This window comes from Haliotis rufescens, unplaced genomic scaffold (genome assembly GCF_023055435.1).
Source record: "Haliotis rufescens isolate VD_foot unplaced genomic scaffold, xgHalRufe1.0.p SCAF_9, whole genome shotgun sequence".
Taxonomy (NCBI): Eukaryota; Metazoa; Mollusca; class Gastropoda; order Lepetellida; family Haliotidae; genus Haliotis; species Haliotis rufescens.
The window spans coordinates 30386190-30405518 of record NW_025964383.1 but is presented as its reverse complement, the minus strand read 5'-3'; the positions used below and the strand labels follow the sequence as shown (position 1 = coordinate 30405518).

Genomic DNA, 19329 nt, shown 5'->3' with positions numbered 1-19329 from the left:
AGCGAGCCTGCCGCCCCCCCCCCCCCCCCCCCCCCCCCCCCTCTCATGTTAGTCGCCTTTTACGGCAGGCATGTGTTGCTGAAGACCTATTCTACCCCGGATCTTCACGTGTCACCTAGGTATCTATTCCTTGAGAAGTACGTGTGACCTTTCCAACTGATACTTGATAGCAAACGTGAATAATTTACAATCCACGTCAGCAAGACTATCAGGCTGGATGTCAAGGTTATGAACTCGTGGTTTATTGGAAATAAACTTGTTTTCCCTCGACCACACCGATATATACAGAGGGTATTATATTTTGGAGGAAATGTATAATCATTTCATTTATCATTTCATTTCATTAATCATTTATATAACTGATTTTTAGTTTTTAACACACAAACCGGCTTATGAACAATTCATGGCTTTTCGTTGATCGTGAATGAACGTCGACGACGTGGATCATATTTCACAGATGCCTTTTCGTTGAACACCGCCGGAGCCAGATTCCTGTCGTCAAGGGCGCTGGGGATTACAAGCGTCTCGTGTTTTGATCTGCTGTGCACATCAAGTACCGAATCGGAATTGTTCAAGATGGGTGAAGAAAACGCCAGTGAATCATCGAGCAATACGTATATAATCCGTCCAAATTTTCAACACAAGTAAGTTGTAAGATGAATTATAGGCCTATTTGATGTGTTGGCTGTTGCTGGGGAATTCGGGAATTCCAACGAAAACTCAGTCTCAGATGTGATGTTGATGTTATTCATTTTAACATTGCAGGGCTGCGATCTTTGTTAAAAGAACACATATAACCTATGTTTTTGTAGCTTTGAAGTGCCTACTACACTGACAGTGAAACATAGGCATAATGCCTGATGTCAATAATGAAAAAACCCAGTGTAGATCTATTTTTTAGTTTACAATTGTTGCCAGCATTTAGGACGTATCCTTTAGGCCTAGCTCTGACTGACAATTTGATGAAATACACCACTGCTTAAAAATTTTACTTTTTCAATCGAAAATGTCAATTAAAAACAATACTACAAATGTAAATGAAGGGAGAAATAAAAATCAGCTTTAGAAACTAACAGTTTTCGTCCACTAGTCCTATAACAAAACCCTTAAAAAGGGCAAATCTCTACTTGTACATATGATACCTTTACCATTAAGCAGTTTGGCAAGGACTATAGGACTTGTGCCAATTTCTAACGCTGAGAATATAAGAAAGCTATATCCACCAGTCAGAGCTTTCATGAACTGCACAATCCACAGTGAACCACAGGACCATGTAACTAATATTCGGCCTTGCCTGCGAGTTCTGTGTGTTTGTTGTAGAATATTAGTTAGGGACATGTGATTGAAACTAAAGCGATGTTGGGTAGGCCTATATTGCTGAATTTGCTAGTACTAAAGAATATGTCATTTCCGGTTTTCTTTCTTACATTGTGATTGCAACAGCTATTGCTAGGGGCATACATTCACAACTAAACATGCCTTTCCAGAAGATATTTCACCTGAAACACAGAAGTTGATAAAAGGTATAAAGATTAAAAATAAGTGAAGGCAGAAATTGACAATGAAAATACTATCTTGCATCATTCAAGAACATCAGGCAATATCAGGTTTCATTTCAATAGTATAATATGGAATGAAACAGTCTGATCTACAAAGCATCATTACTGTATATGGCCTTTTCAGCTAATTCCGAGCAAAGCTATCTGATCATATGATATGCCATACTTCAAGGCTTGAACTGCAAGATTGGCCAGCTGTGTGATTTTTATCATACAACATGGGGGCTACCTGTTAAGTTTTATTATATACAATGTACTTCAGTGTGAAAGACAGTATTCTGAAGTTGAGAAAAGTGATATTTTTATTGCAGTGAACATAACAATTGATATTTCACTGCAGTGAACATAACACTTTTACGGAACTATTGTCATACAAGAGTTACCCTCCCACAAATTGTCTCCCTTTATCATAGGTGTCTGGCCCAGACACAAACTGTGACTTCCTTTGAATGGTAGTTACACCTTGACTAGGCAAAATAATGACAGATGGTCATTTATGGAGTTAAAAGCTTCTTGCCGTGTGTTATTCCCTCGTAAGTGTTTAGTTATAAACTGAAATTTTCTCATTAAACTCATGAATCGAGAATGTTCATTTCGCAAAGCACCATTTTTGTTACTTAACAAGGATGTATACCGTCACTTCCAACAGCGATCTTGTAGCTTTCGAGAATATTTTTTGTTGAAGTTGATTTTATATATAATCATATCCAAATGTATGATCAAGAATATTTGTTATTGCTTTTATTTATATATTTTAAGATTTGACAAGCTCATTTTTCACAATATGAAACACTGGTGTGTCTGGTCCAGACTGTATTACTTGCAGGCTATTGTCATATAGCTGGATTGTTGCTGAGTGTTTTGTTAACCAACAAACAAACAAACAAAACTTAAGAACTGACTAAAATGAGGATCAGGTGGTCACTTTATGTTACCTTACTGATATGTCAGTGTGTCCTGCATGGATCTTTGCTCATATAGACTAATACTATCACTGTATCAGCCACTGGTCTATCTGGCTCTGATTTGATAATTTATATATGCTGCAGTAACCATGGTAATATAACTGAAATACTGCTGTAAACTACTGTTCATTAATTCATTGCCAGTGAGAAACACACTCTGGAAACGATCACTGATGTTTGATATACCATATTCGACATAATAAGTGCCCAGGGCGGTCTCAAAATTAGAAATAGGGGGCTCTTATTAAAATATTATTTTGGTGAAAGAAAAACAGAGTTGAAAGACAAATTTCGTGGTTTATGCTTACACCCTGAAATGTAGGCTAGTATGTCAACAGATATAATTTTTCCAGAATTTAATTGCCCATAATTAATGGTGCATATAACACAGGAGTGCGTATTATACGCGAATGAATAAGTCTTGTTAACATTGATCAATGGGAAGGGGTGCTAATTGGGATTGTTCATGTGCCAATATATTAGCAAATATCGCCGTAGGCGCTTATTATGTTGAATACGGTATGCTATAAACACTTACTGAGATGACTAAAAAAAATTAAAAATAATCTCGATACATGAAATTTGAGCGAATGATTGCGGCGGTTCTTAATCCCAACTTTACATACGCTTATCCAGTCTGTGACAAAAAACATTTGAGGCTGCTAGCCTGAACATAACTTAGCATCATTTTCAGTAGAATCTGGTGTTATATTGACTGTTTTTAGCTGAACTTACTAGACCAAACAGATTTTTACGAGACTTGGGTTTCAGGCTTGTGACTGAAGTTGCAGATAAACATAACCTTAGTTCACCACTTTGTCTGCACTATACCCATGCTTGTTGGTTTCATCAAAGTGGTAAATTTCTGAAACTTTTGTAACTTCAGACTTATTCTGCCTACATTAACTTACTAGGTCAGTAAATTCCTGGAAAAAACTGTTCAGGTATATAACCAATATGTTAAAGCCATCTAAATATTAAAGCAGTAGCTATGAGTATGTTAAATTGTAGGCAAGTTATCAAGAATAAGAAACTTCCATTTGCCCAAACCGCATCCTGGTATCTTGGAACAGATTTGTTCACGCAAATAGTCGCAAGCTAATAAGTTGCTCTGCTGGTATCCCAGCTACCAGTTACCACCATGTTTCCACATCCCTGATCATCCAGCTTATATCTCCATTCTAGTATGGTAGATACCTTCTATCCTGTCACCTCCACAGCTTCGTTTCAGAAGTGATGTCACCATCCTCACCTCTCTCATCAACTTATGTGCTTATGAGCTTGAAGTCAACAATCAATAAAAATGCAAAAGTTCCACATAGATCTACATCAAGGAGACCCGGGAACCCATGCTTGCTGTAAAAGGCAACTAACGGGATCAGGTGGTCAGGCTCGCTGACTTGGTTGATACATGTCATCGTATCCTAATTGCGTGGATCGATGCTCATGATGTCGATGCTCATGATGTCTGGCCCAGACTCAGTTATTTACAGACCGCCGTCATATAGCTGGATTAGAGCTGAGTGCGGCGTTAAACAACAACCAATCAATCAATCTACATCAACGATTGCAGCAGTATCCGAGGGAGCCCTCAATGTATTTATTCAAATCAGGAAACTGTTATAACTAAATTTTTATCTGGCGAAGAGGTTTTCATGAGTGCTATGGGCGAAGTCCTTTTGACTTTTGACCTTTGACCTTTTGAAGATGTTCAGGTTGTTTTTGAGATGCAAAACTTGAATTGAAACCGCTGATATTGTTTCTGGTTTCAATCATGGAAGAACAGTGTCATATGATTGGTGTCTATTTTAAGTGTAGTGATATTTGTACTGTACTCAAAACAAAGCTATGGCGCCAAATGTGTCCAGGGTATAAATCATTATAGAATGGAGATTGCATCACAAAACAGCCTGCGAATGTAGACACTAGTTAAAAGGCTGTTCGGTGTTGTGAACTCAGCTGCTTGAAGTCCAAACAGTTACACACACCAACCTGAAAATGATGCTAAAGCCATGTTCCGGCTAGCATGCCTAGAAGACTAAACGATTGGAGCACTAACTGATGGATAATATTCCTATTCATTATGACATAATATTGACGCTGTAATTTCAGATACAAAATCAGTCCTTCACATTCCATATATATTCTTTATAGAGTACTTTGATGTCAGAATTCATGAGAATAGATTACAGCAAGAATATATCTCTGCATCTTTTGGACATCACAATTTCAAGTAAACAGATATCAAATCCCAACATGGATGCCAGCTAAAAATAGATTTATCAGAATAAGCCCCATATTTTGCATACTCTGACAACAATGATATTATAGGTCTATGTTACATTATGAAGTGAGATGTTGTACTTTTTTGTACATGGTAACATAGAATTGTCAAACTTCAACAAATATCACTTTTAACAAGTCAAAGTATGGCATTTATGATATATGTATCCACTCGTTCGTTTCAAGGCGTCAATAGCGGTAATCTAACTGTAGTTGCTGTCAATAAAGTGAGTTGTGCAATCTTCCGATCGCTTCACACAAGATTTTGCCGAAATGAATTAAAACAATATTGAAAGGAATTTTGAATGAAATTAATTAAATAAGTTACAAACATAAGTTCAGATATACAATGAACACTGTTTTTAACCAGACAGTGTAATTACATGATTTTCCAGCTGTGGTTTTCGGAAAAGAAGTGTGCACTAATCTCAAGAAAGTACGGCATGGCTGCATTTGATAAGTAACTAAAGATGAAAGAGACTCCTTACGCAAGATGAAAAACCTACATTGGGAATTTACTTAATTTTACTAATGGGTAGTACTGGGATGATACGCCAACTGTGCTATCCGATACGTATCACGATACTTGCATGTGCTCTCATCTGTGGTGAGTAACTAAGCCATCTATTTCACAGACAGGATGGCCAAATACCTGGCACACTGACGATTTACAGTTGGCAGTGTGAAGTATTGGCACAACGCATGGAAGGTCAGGTTCAGTGACTTGATTGATTGTATGTCATTGCATCTCAATTGGGTAGATTAATGCTCATGATGTCAATCACTGTATTGTCTGGTCCAGACTTTATTATTACAGCCCACCGTCACATAGATTGAATATTACTGAGTGCGCAGTAAAATTTAAACAACAAACAAACAAATAAAAAGAGGATGCAAAAATGCATTCAGGTATGTTGCTCAGGACTGAAGACTTGCTGATAATTATCTTGATCTTCTTATTGGACCCCAGGTCTGCAGCATATCATTATATCATGACAAATTCCTAAATTGGAATTTAATATTTCCCAGTTCATGTTGTCATAGTTATGACTGACATCATTCAAGACTTTGTGGAGTTGGCTTATGTTTCTCTGACAACAAGACCAATAAACACAATAAAGACGGAGATGCTAAATTTTACATTATTCAGCGATAGAAACTAATATTTTTAGTTCATTAGTCCTTTTAATGATACCAAATAGCAAACTTTAAAAATGGCAAATTTCTACTTGTCCTTATGATACCTTAACTATTGGGCAGTTTGGTAAAGACTACAAGACTAGTGCTAATTTGTAACGCTGTTGTTTCATTGGATGCAATGTTGTCATGGTTAACATACCCATAATACCTCTGGATATAAAACATTGAGACAATCAAATTTTGAACAAAATAACTTGTTTTTTCCTCAAGCTGGGGCATTTAGTTTGGAATCCTAGATAATTCCGTCTCTTGAGTTGGAAAAAATGGTGGCGCAGGTTTCATGATTTAACACTGGAACAGAAGAGCTTATATTAAGAAAATAATGTTTGGAAGACACCTATATAAACAAAACCAAAGAATGTATGTGTATAAATTACATGAAACTGATGGCATGGATGGGGAGACAGGAGTGCCGAGATGTCTGCTGTGTGAGTCAACGTAGGAAGTAGTGCCCTCTTCACAGATCTAACAGTCACTGGTGTATGTAGGATTCCATCCCAACAGTCACTGGTGTATGTAGGATGCCGTCCCAACAGTCACTGGTGTATGTAGGATTCCATCCCAACAGTCACTGGTGTATGTAGGATGCTGTCCCAACAGTCACTGGTGTATGTAGGATGCCGTCCCAACAGTCACTGGTGTATGTAGGATGCTGTCCCAACAGTCACTGGTGTATGTAGGATGCTGTCCCAACAGTCACTGGTGTATGTAGGATGCCGTCCCAACAGTCACTGGTGTATGTAGGATGCCATCCCAACAGTCACTGGTGTATGTAGGATGCCGTCCCAACAGTCACTGGTGTATGTAGGATGCCATCCCAACAGTCACTGGTGTATGTAGGATGCCGTCCCAACAGTCACTGGTGTATGTAGGATGCCATCCCAACAGTCACTGGTGTATGTAGGATGCCGTCCCAACAGTCACTGGTGTATGTAGGATGCCATCCCAACAGTCACTGGTGTATGTAGGATGCCGTCCCAACAGTCACTGGTGTATGCAGGATGCCGTCCCAACAGTCACTGGTGTATGTAGGATGCCGTCCCAACAGTCACTGGTGTATGTAGGATGCCATCCCAACAGTCACTGGTGTATGTAGGATGCCGTCCCAACAGTCACTGGTGTATGCAGGATGCCGTCCCAACAGTCACTGGTGTATGTAGGATGCCGTCCCAATAGTCACTGGTGTATGTAGGATGCCGTCCCAACAGTCACTGGTGTATGTAGGATGCCGTCCCAACAGTCACTGGTGTATGTAGGATGCCGTCCCAACAGTCACTGGTGTATGTAGGATGCCATCCCAACAGTCACTGGTGTATGTAGGATGCCGTCCCAACAGTCACTGGTGTATGTAGGATGCCGTCCCAACAGTCACTGGTGTATGTAGGATGCCGTCCCAACAGTCACTGGTGTATGTAGGATGCCGTCCCAACAGTCACTGGTGTATGTAGGATGCCATCCCAACAGTCCCTGGTGTATGTAGGATTCCATCCCAACAGTCACTTGGGTTTGCAGGATTGTGAAGAATTACCATTGAAAACAGTCTTTTTTGTCACCAGTTTTTAGAGAGAAAAAAGAATTTGGTGTATATATTTTATTCAGTTTCTCACCACTACAAATGAAATTCACAAACTACATGAAAACAATGATTAGGATGATATTACGAAGTAGTGAGTAGGTTTATGTGACCTTCTCAGAAAATAAACTATTTATTCCATTTAGAAACTTTTGGTCATGAAGGTTACATCAAAAAGTACAACTGTAGAATGGAAAATAACTTTTAATACATGAATTTAGAACCTAACTTAACATGCAAAATAAAATTAATTTTAGGAATGATTTTTATTCGGTGATGGGAAATACGAAAAATATTTATATTGCCTTTGCTTGAGTGAGTGAGTATGGTTTTACGCCGCTTTTAGCAATATTCCAGCAATATCATGGCGGGGGATGCCAGTAATGGGCTTCACACATTGTACCCATGTCGGGAATCGAACCCGTGTCGTTGGCGTGACGAGCAAACACTTTAACCACTAGGCTACCCGACCGTCCTGCCTTTGCTTGAAAGATTTTTGATGTGAAGTTTAAGTATTGATCTATCGACTGCATCCACGATTATCCAGTGGATTGTATCGCCTTTCTGTTATGATGTATATACCCTGGAATCAGTTGCCAACGTTGATAAGCTTTGTTTTGAGTCGGGTTTGAATGTAATGACGCTAAAATTAGCTGTCCAATCGTGTACCGTATATCGCTGTGTATAAGGCGAGTTTTTCATGCCTAGAATTAGGGGTCTTTCAAGGAGGATCGTCTTATGCACAGGGTTGAAAAGTTTTGATATTTTTTTCCCCAACACAAAGACATTACTGTGAGCACGTAACACCAGAAATACCATGTCAACGAATCTGTACTTAAGTATGCAAATTAATCATGTGTGTAATTACACTGTCTGGTTTTAAAAAGTGTTCCTTGTGTATCTGGACTATATAGGTTTGTAATCTATTTTATTAATTTTATTCAAGATTTCAGAGAGAAAAAGGAGATTAAGTGATGTCACTTCTGAAACAATGTTATTGTGGGTTCAGGCAGTCTTTTATAATAGAATGGGAATATGATTCACTGTATTATCGAGGATGACTGACTGGAGTAGAGATGATGTAGAAACTAATATGACTGGTGTGTGAGTGAGTGAGTGATATATCCGCATTACCAATCCTCATTTTTTCCTGCACAATAAGTGGTTTGGATGGTTGCCGGTACTTTCTACGAGGGTTCTGTCCCCTCGCATGATCAATTTGAGAATTGGTTGTTATCTGTTATCGTATACACTTTGTTAGGTTTTAGTACCTATTAAGAACATACTAGTGATAGTTCAATACCATTTTGATATATGGTCAGCACATACGACATGTCTAGAGCCCCGTGAAGATCCGAGTTAGAATTGGCCTTCAGCAACCCATGCTTGTCGTAAGAAGTGACTAACGTGATTGGGTGGTCAGGCTTGCTGACTTGGTTGATGCATGTCATTGTATCCTAATTGCCTAGATCGATGCTCATGATGTCAATCACTGGATTTTCTGGTCCAGACTCGAGTACATGTTATTACAGAGTGCTGTCATCTAGCTGGAATATTCCTGATTGTGGTGTTAAACAACAATCAAACAAACAATCCGGGGAGTCGTGTGGGTAACCGGATCCTACTCAAGACCCACCCGGCCAGAGTACCTGAGTTACCCATTCCAGCGCTACAGGCGCCCCCCCCCAGGTATCCGAAGGGCAAGCAGAATTAGAATACAGGCTGTTTCGAGATTTCTTGTGTCTTCACTATTCAGGCGAGTACTTGTTCAAGGTTAATTTGCTGCGTCCAAGTTAAACCTGCAATTCTGATTATAATCTATACATGCTCTGTGGCTGTATATATATTTGTTTGAATTGCATCTCATAAATGCAGAAAGATAAGTCAATGGGATGTTAGATTGATATGCTGCTATTCCAGGAGGCACCCCATGGTGCTGAGCATGCAACATTTGGCTTTGTGCAGTTTTATGTCTACTTCCTGACATGGTAAATATGATGAGATATAGCTGGTCTTGTTGAGCTGATAGCAGAGTTGATCTGAGATGGCACGGTTGTGGAAGAGGACTGGATGTTCATTCATAATCTGCCATGAATGAAACCCTGTAACACTGCTGCTAGGGCATAAGGGCCTATTCTCTAACATGAATCATGATCTCGCATGCTTTCATTTTCACCCATTTCCCAACTGTTTTCCTCCTTCGTATGTACAGATTTTCCTGGTCGTACGCCCTCCTGCCAAAAGTTTGTTCAAGTTTGCTGTTCACCCATTGACTTTCATGTTATTTCATTGTAGCAAAATAACTATCACAACATCATTTATGAACATCAATACACATTATCAGATATTTGGACATTAAAGAACAATTCATGTAAGTTTCTGTTTTCAAAATATGCTTGGAATTCTTTTTACCAATCTCATTAAAATCAGACATCTTATAATTCGTGAAGATCCGGGGTAGAATAGGTCTTCAGCAACCCATGCTTGCCGTTAAAGGCGACTGCTTGTCATAAAAGGCGACTAACGAGATCGGGTGGTCAGGCTCGCTGACTTGGTTGCTGCATGTCATCGATCCCAATTGCGTGGATCGATGCTCATGATATTAATCACTGGATTGTCTGGTCCAGACCGCCGTCATATAGCTGGAATATTGCTGTGTGGGGAGTAAAACAACAAACCTACCAACCAATCTTATAAACATGGTTAAAAAAAACCCTGAGGACACCTCCAAATGATCAGACTGAAAGATGTAATTTTAATGAGATTGATTTTGTAAATTCATGTGGGTGACAGAAAATGGCCATTTCCTTTACTGTTCTGGAGCTATGCTGTCACCAAAAGTGTGAACACTGTATTATTATCATTATGTTAGTTTGTTGTTAAACGCCACACTCAGCAATATTTCAGCTATATGACGGCGGTCTGTAAATAATCGAGTCCCGATAATCGAGTCTGGACCAGACAATCCAGTGATTGACAACATGAGCATTGATCCACGCAACTGACATTCATCAATTAAGTCAGCAAGCCTGACCACCCAATCCCGTTAGTCGCCTCTTATGACAAGCATAGTCGCCTTCATTATGTTAGCAGTAACCACACCTTAGAACCCAAATTATGTTAATATAGAGGAAATAATTTTGTGTTAAATCAGATGAAAAATGTGTTGATGAAATGTATTATGGTTCAGCTGAAATGACATGGAAGTCAATGAGACACTGGCAGTGGTCATGGAGAGGTTGTCTATGTAGGCAACATACAGATGGCAAATTAACACACACAAAATGTTGCCAGTGTTGAAAAAAGAAATTAATATGAAAAATAAAAAACGCACAATCAAGAAGACCAGCTGTTCCAAAGGAATATTTTTTTCAGTCAAACACAGCAGTGAATCAAGGATATAAATCTCTCTTGCTTTTGGGATTATCAGGATTCTTGTTGTGATGTCAGAGCATTGTTTAATTGTCCAAATTTCACATCATAACCTTAACACATGAATTTCCTTGATTGACAAAAGAGATCCATATCTTAAAAAGTGTTTTGGTGTTCTGAAACTATGCACTTGCTGTAGGTCTATTACATATGCACTATTTCACAGTAGCAATGTTTGACCATACTCATAATAATCAATCAACATAATAATGATAGTCAAACTAAATGATTGAATGAATATACAAAAAATGATGTATAGGGAATGAGTGAATGAATGAATGAATGAATGAAATAAGACATAAGACATGAAATGAATGAATGAATGAAAGAATGAATGGATGAATGAATGAATGAAATAAGACATGAAATGAATGAATTGAAAGAATGAATTGATGGATGATAAAAGACATGAAATAAGAGAATGAATGAATGAATGAATGAATGATATAAAACATGAAATAAGAGACACTACACAATGAAATCCTGAATATCTGAAGCCATCTCAACCGTGAACCATATGTACTCACCATAGTAAGCTATATTTAGGCGATTGCCCTATTTAACCATATGCTATAGCCGTTATCAATAACTACTGATCTCAATATGCAAAATGCACTGGGGACGCTGTTATTAAAGTCTGGACATCAAACAGCGCTCCTACTAGCCTGGAGCTGGACTGTTTGCCCATGGAGCCGAGGACAGAGACTGTTTGATGCTGTGCTCCACTTGTAGCCTGTTGGGATTAAATGTGTTAGACCAGGCGTGACACCTCAGTATTCAGCTTGCGTAGCAGAATTTGTTGTTAAACTTGATAGAGAAACGAAATGTGACATTCTCGGTGGTGGAGCGACTTACGAACCTCATGACATCGGACTTGGGCTGACATTTTGATGTGTTGTGTTACACAGACAGAATTTGGCCTCAACCCTTTGAACAATGTGGAAAGAGTGAGTGAATTTTAATTTGAGATTTGATTCCTCTGTAGCTATTGGACATGAATTTACTTCTGCTTTTGTTGTGTTGGAGGGTTCTGTTTGCAAGCATAGACTTGTAGACGTAAAGATATGCATGGATAAATTGGTTAGATCGTGAAGTGACAGTGAGAGATATTATGGAGGCTGGCTTAATAGATCTGACAGCTTTTAACACATGTTTTCAATGAGATTTGTGATGCATAGACCTCACATGATCTTTAATCTTCTTAAATTACTTTCTATTAACATTTTTGAGAGATGATTCATGGAGATAGGTAATAATTGGTAGACTGAAGGCAGACTACACAGGGAGTGCTTCCCTCACAGCACTGACGAGGTTAGGAATATAGGTGATGTCAGGTGAAATGGGGCTAAACGTCGCATTCAAGATAATTTCACTTATATGGTGACATTTATAATATACCTCTGTGTGTGTGTGTGGCTGCTTGTACTAGTCCAGACTAATGCTGATTTTATAGTACTATCCCACTGACATTCCACACCATAGTTTGAAATGAATACCCCACTCAGACACAGTATACTGACTCCATGTCGACCAGTCCTTGTTTTAGCCCACTGAGATACCATGCCACCGTTTGACATGAATACCCCACTCAGACACAGTATACTGACTCCATGCTGACCGGTCCTTGTATTAGCCCACTGATATACCATGCCACAGTTAGACATGAATACCCCACTCAGACACAGTATACTGACTCCATGCCGACCAGTCCTTGTTTTAGCCCACTGAGATACCATGCCACAGTTTGACATGAGTACCCCACTCAGACACAGTATACTGACTCCATGTCGACCAGTCCTTGTTTTAGCCCACTGAGATACCATGCCACCGTTTGACATGAATACCCCACTCAGACACAGTATACTGACTCCATGCCGACCAGTCCTTGTTTTAGCCCCCTGATATACCATGCCACAGTTTAACATGAATACCCCACTCAGACACAGTATACTGACTCCATGTCGACCGGTCCTTGTTTTAGCCCCCTGAGATAGCATGCCACAGTTTAACATGAATACCCCACTCAGACACAGTATACTGACTCCATGCCGACCAGTCCTTGTTTTAGCCCCCTGATATACCATGCCACAGTTTAACATGAATACCCCACTCAGACACAGTATACTGACTCCATGCCGACCGGTCCTTGTTTTAGCCCCCTGATATACCATGCCACAGCTTAACATGAATACCCCACTCAGACACAGTATACTGACTCCATGTCGACCGGTCCTTGTTTTAGCCCCCTGATATACCATGCCACAGTTTAACATGAATACCCCACTCAGACACAGTATACTGACTCCATGTCGACCAGTCCTTGTTTTAGCCAAATGAGATACCATGCCACAGTTTAACATGAATACCCCACTCAGACACAGTATACTGACTCCATGCCGACTGGTCCTTGTTTTAGCCAATGATATACCATGCCACAGTTTAACATGAATACCCCACTCAGACACAGTATACTGACTCCATGCCGACCAGTCCTTGTTTTAGCCAAATGAGATACCATGCCACAGTTTAACATGAATACCCCACTCAGACACAGTATACTGACTCCATGCCGACCGGTCCTTGTTTTAGCCAATGATATACCATGCCACAGTTTAACATGAATACCCCACTCAGACACAGTATACTGACTCCATGCCGACCGGTCCTTGTTTTAGCCCGTTGATATACCATGCCACAGTTTAACATGAATACCCCACTCAGACACAGAACCTGAACCAGTCCTTGTTTAAGCTTATGCCGAGCGCCAGGTAGGGTAACAGCAAGTACAACAGAGCTACAGATAAGCTGCGTGTTTGCATAAAACACTCCCCCAAAATATTCAAAACCCAATTACTTTCAATAAACTTGCGTATGGAAACTCATGCATTAAATGAAAAACTCAAATGTATGAAAACAGCTCGCGTAAATACCCAATGAAGCTTTTTTATCATGTGTACAAAGGAGCTATTTTCCAAAACACAATTATGAGCTAATTTACTTTCCGAGTCAAGCCTGTATTTTTAGTTATATACTTCTAAAGCATTATTTATTTATTTTTAATCTTAAAAAGTTTACTTATTTGGGGAAAAACCCAATCGAGTGATTAATAGATGAGTGAAAAAATATTGGTTATCCAATAAAAAATGTAATAACCCAATTAAAATATAAACCCTACGGTAAAAACTCAATAGCTTAAAAAGTTATCTGGAGCTCTTGTACAATCTATTAACATCTTTGGTATGATGGGGACAGGGAATCAAACCTCTGACCTATTCTGTCCACTGACCACCTATGAATATATGAGGATGTACCCTGATGACATCTTCTTTGTCAGCACCATGCTGTGTAGTTAGCTCTAGACCCGTGAAGATCCGGGGTAGAATAGGTCTTCAGCAACCCATACTTGCCGTAAAAGGCGACTATGCTTGTCGTAAGAGGCGACTAACGGGATCGGGTGGTCAGACTCGCTGACTTGGTTGATGCATGTCATCGATCCCAATTGCATGGATCGATGCCCATGATGTCAATCACTGGATTGTCTGGTCCAGACTCGATTATTTACAGACCACCGTCATAGAGCTGGAATATTGCTGAGTGTAGCGTTAAACAACAAACCAACCAACTAACATGTTATGATAATCTGTCAGGAGGGACCGATTCAACTCCCATGAAGACTAAAGTTTTCCACTTCTAGTTAACTTCTAATATGTTTTGTTTCCTTTTTTTGGGCATTTCAGTGGGAGACTTAGGTTTTTGTCAAGTTATATCATCATTACCACATTCATCTTGAGTTGACTGCCGATACTGGCATCACATGCATGAACTCTGCTGCTGTGAATTATGCACAGAAGCAATATGCCTCACCTATTGAACACAGACTTATAGTGAAACACAATGAAAAGGCATTATCAACTTTAACTCGAAATCAGAAAAGATGGGTTTTTGTGCTCAAGTTAGTCTCCAGACACAACGAGTGAGATTCCCACCTGTATGACGACATTGTTGTATTTGATTATCCCATGCTAAATACCCAGAACAATTAAGTTTGATTTTTATTTTGCCAAATATTACAAAACACTGATTATGAGTTTTCAAAGTGTCTCAGTATGTGACACACATGGAGCAGCACTTAAACAGATGTAAAATCAAAGCTACCTGATACAGCTTTATAGGCAGAAATATTTTTTACAAACAGTCTGCTCATTGGTTTGAAATATGCAATAGATTAATTTACTTTAAGTGGTCATCCTGGGTGTCCTGCGTATCATCGTACCCGATGTCAACCACTTGTTTGTCAGGCCCAATCTGTATTTTAGGTATTTACAGTCTGTGAGTGACTGAATGAGTAGATCTATGAGCGATAGAAACTAACAGTTTTAGCCCACTAGTCCTTATAATGGTAACAAAGCCAAACCCTTAAAAAAGGCAAATTTCTACTAGTGCTTAGGATGATTGACTTAATTGGCAGTTTGGCAAGGACTACAGGACAAGTGCCAATTTCTAACGCTGGGCATAGGTACCCCACACCCCGAATCTGTGAAATAGCTGGAATATTGCTGACTGATTACACAAGTTAGTTTGTAACATCTGATCGTGATGAAGATGAATGGTGGACTCAGTGTTGAATTTGAGTCTAGGAACAATGTTTGTTGTGGTGTTGTATTTATGGTGTTGTTTCCAGGTTCCGCTCGGTCACCGTGAAGGAAATGATCCATGCGGTGTTGAGATGCTATATTTATGGTGTTGTTTCCAGGTTCCGCTCGGTCACCGTGAAGGAAATGATCCATGCGGTGTTGAGATGCTATATTTACGGTGTTGTTTCCAGGTTCCGGTCGGTCACCGTGAGCCTAGGAACGATGTGTGTTGGGATGCTATATTTACGGTGTTGTTTCCAGGTTCCGTCCGGTCACCGTGAAGGAGATGATCCATGTGGTGTTGGGATGCTATATTTACGGTGTTGTTTCCAGGTTCCGTCCGGTCACCGTGAAGGAAATGATCCATGTGGTGTTGAGATGCTATATTTATGGTGTTGTTTCCAGGTTCCGGCCGGTCACCGTGAAGGAGATGATCCATGTGGTGTTGAGATGCTATATATACTGTGTTGTTTCCAGGTTCCGGCCGGTCTCCGTGAAGGAGATGATCCATGTGGTGTTGAGATGCTATATTTACGGTGTTGTTTCCAGGTTCCGGCCGGTCACCGTGAAGGAGATGATCCATGTGGTGTTGAGATGCTATATTTATGGTGTTGTTTCCAGGTTCTGGCCGGTCACCGTGAGCCTAGGAATGATGTGTGTTGAGATGCTATATTTATGGTGTTGTTTCCAGGTTCCGGCCGGTCACCGTGAAGGAGATGATCCATGTGGTGTTGAGATGCTATATTTATGGTGTTGTTTCCAGGTTCCGGCCGGTCACCGTGAAGGAGATGATCCATGTGGTGTTGAGATGCTATATATACTGTGTTGTTTCCAGGTTCCGGCCGGTCTCCGTGAAGGAGATGATCCATGTGGTGTTGAGATGCTATATTTACGGTGTTGTTTCCAGGTTCCGGCCGGTCACCGTGAAGGAGATGATCCATGTGGTGTTGAGATGCTATATTTATGGTGTTGTTTCCAGGTTCTGGCCGGTCACCGTGAAGGAGATGATCCATGTGGTGTTGAGATGCTATATTTATGGTGTTGTTTCCAGGTTCCGGCCGGTCACCGTGAAGGAGATGATCCATGTGGTGTTGAGATGCTATATTTATGGTGTTGTTTCCAGGTTCTGGCCGGTCACCGTGAAGGAGATGATCCATGTGGTGTTGAGATGCTATATTTATGGTGTTGTTTCCAGGTTCTGGCCGGTCACCGTGAAGGAGATGATCCATGTGGTGTTGAGATGCTATATTTATGGTGTTGTTTCCAGGTTCTGGCCGGTCACCGTGAGCCTAGGAATGATGTGTGTTGAGATGCTATATTTATGGTGTTGTTTCCAGGTTCCGGCCGGTCACCGTGAAGGAGATGATCCATGTGGTGTTGAGATGCTATATTTATGGTGTTGTTTCCAGGTTCCGGCCGGTCACCGTGAAGGAGATGATCCATGTGGTGTTGAGATGCTATATATACTGTGTTGTTTCCAGGTTCCGGCCGGTCTCCGTGAAGGAGATGATCCATGTGGTGTTGAGATGCTATATTTACGGTGTTGTTTCCAGGTTCCCGCCGGTCACCGTGAAGGAGATGATCCATGTGGTGTTGAGATGCTATATTTATGGTGTTGTTTCCAGGTTCCGGCCGGTCACCGTGAAGGAGATGATCCATGTGGTGTTGAGATGCTATATTTACGGTGTTGTTTCCAGGTTCCGGCCGGTCACCGTGAAGGAGATGATCCATGTGGTGTTGTCGGAACATCTCACAGGGAAGGTCTACAACTCCGAAGAAACCACAGAGCTCACAAAAACTATCTCAGATGAAATAAAGACAAAATTAAAAGGTAAAGCACTGAAAGCAATGACTTTTCCAGAGGACCTGTTTGCATGACGTGTTCGACTATCTGTGAAGATTTGGGTTGAAATAAGTCTTCAGCAACCCATGCTTGCCTAAAAGGCGACTATGCTTGTCATAAGATGCAACTAGCAGGAACGGGAGGCACCCTGACTTGTCTGATGCATGTCATTGTATCCCAATTGCGTAGATCGGTGCTCATGATGTCAATCACTGGATTGTCTGGATCCAAGGTAGTAAAGATGATATGAAAAGCAAAGAAAAATATCAATACCTAATGTGAAAGATAACAATTATTTATTAATAAAAAGTCATGACTCAAACATTTTCTGTAGCCCTGTATAACATCACATTCATCCACTTAATTCCCTTGATTATGATAAAACTGTCGAATAGAAGTCGGGGCCATCTTCTGTTTGAGTTTGTAGATGGATCTAAATATGTTTCTATTTCATCAAAGACAGAGCGATTAATGCAATCTTTTTCTAATATTTTGTTTTTTATCCATAAACCAGATTTAAATGTGTTGCTTAGTATGAACCTTCCTCAATGACTGTGTGTTTCAGACCTGGGCTATGACAGATACAAGTTCATCGTCCAGGTTGTTATTGGCGAGCAGAGGGGAGAAGGAGTGAAGTAAGTCACATGACACTTGTTGTTGGCGTTAAATTCTCCAGCTGAAGCGTGGCGAGTCAGAAGTTAATTTCCAAATATACAGTCAAACACCATTGTGTCAAAGTTGAAGGGACCTACGTAAATACATCGAGTTATCCGAGGTTTGACACAACCGAAAATGATGAATAAAGAATGAATACGCAGGGACCAAGCTTTTCCGAGACAACCGTACATTTGACACAGAAAAGTTTGACACAACGGTGTTTGACCATATGTTGTAAAATTGAACATCAGCATTTTTTCAGCTATTCTTGGATATGTTGTATCTTAGATGCCATATTAGTATATGGTCATACACAAATCAATTATAACCATGATAAAAGTATAGAACATCTCATAAAATGCTTATGAAATACCATGTCTTTATTGCTGCATAAATAGAGATTATTATGTGAGCATTTGTGTTGTACTGAGTTTATGGAACAAGTGGCACAATTCTCGTATATCCTGAGTGAGAGCGATGGTAATACATGAATTCTTACACAAGGTTCGTAAAGTCAGTAGGACACACATGCGATTGTAATAACTTTTTTATTACTCATTATTTCTTAATCCTTTTGAGCTCCCCTTTAGAAAAGTGCACTGATCGCGACTACCGTCGTAGAAAACGACAATTGTCGAATGACGTCAACAATCTTTAGCTATGATGTTGTTTCTACTGTGACGTAATTCTGCCCTAACATCATAATAAGATTTGAATGACATCAACAATGATGTCCGTATGACGTAAGGAATACACCGGTGTGAAGTAATATTTGCACTTTGATATAAGTGCACATATGATTTTTATGAACTTGGTTATTTCAAACCCTATGGGTAATAAAAGCTGGCAATTTTGGCATGAAGTGATTTTTGCTCTCTGCTTTTCTGCACATGTTCAAAACTTGTGTTCAGAGTAAGATCAACATCTTTTAAAAAAAATAGATTTATGCTTTAACTCCATAATGATACGATTGTTAGATGATAAGTGATGAGAGACAAACTTCCAGCCACATGATCTGGGCTTTCTCTCCTCATTCTTTCCGGACAGATCATCTTTAATTAGGAGTTTCGAGTAGATTGTTCTCTAGATATCTTATTGTCAGTTTAAGAAAGACAATGACACGATGAAGGAAAGTGTTTGGAATGTGAACCCTACAGAGAAACAGGAAGTGAGCCTGTTGTTC

The 19329-nt window shown here is 39.9% G+C and overlaps 1 protein-coding gene across 2 annotated transcripts in view; it reads left to right on the top strand.

Moving 5' to 3' along the window:
- The first annotated feature begins 485 nt into the window (after positions 1 to 485).
- The window catches only part of LOC124118568 (dynein light chain Tctex-type protein 2B-like), a 30168-nt gene continuing 11324 nt past the window's right edge, over positions 486 to 19329 (top strand). Inside the window, exons 1-3 of one of the 2 annotated variants that reach the window (XM_048390882.1) lie at positions 486 to 644; positions 17344 to 17477; positions 18055 to 18124. In XM_048390882.1, the coding sequence (XP_048246839.1) occupies positions 577 to 644; positions 17344 to 17477; positions 18055 to 18124 (272 nt within the window). In that variant the 5' untranslated portion in view covers positions 486 to 576. Of the gene's footprint in view, positions 645 to 11621; positions 11960 to 17343; positions 17478 to 18054; positions 18125 to 19329 lie in introns of those variants that run through there. The other variant, XM_048390883.1, reaches the window with a different exon arrangement.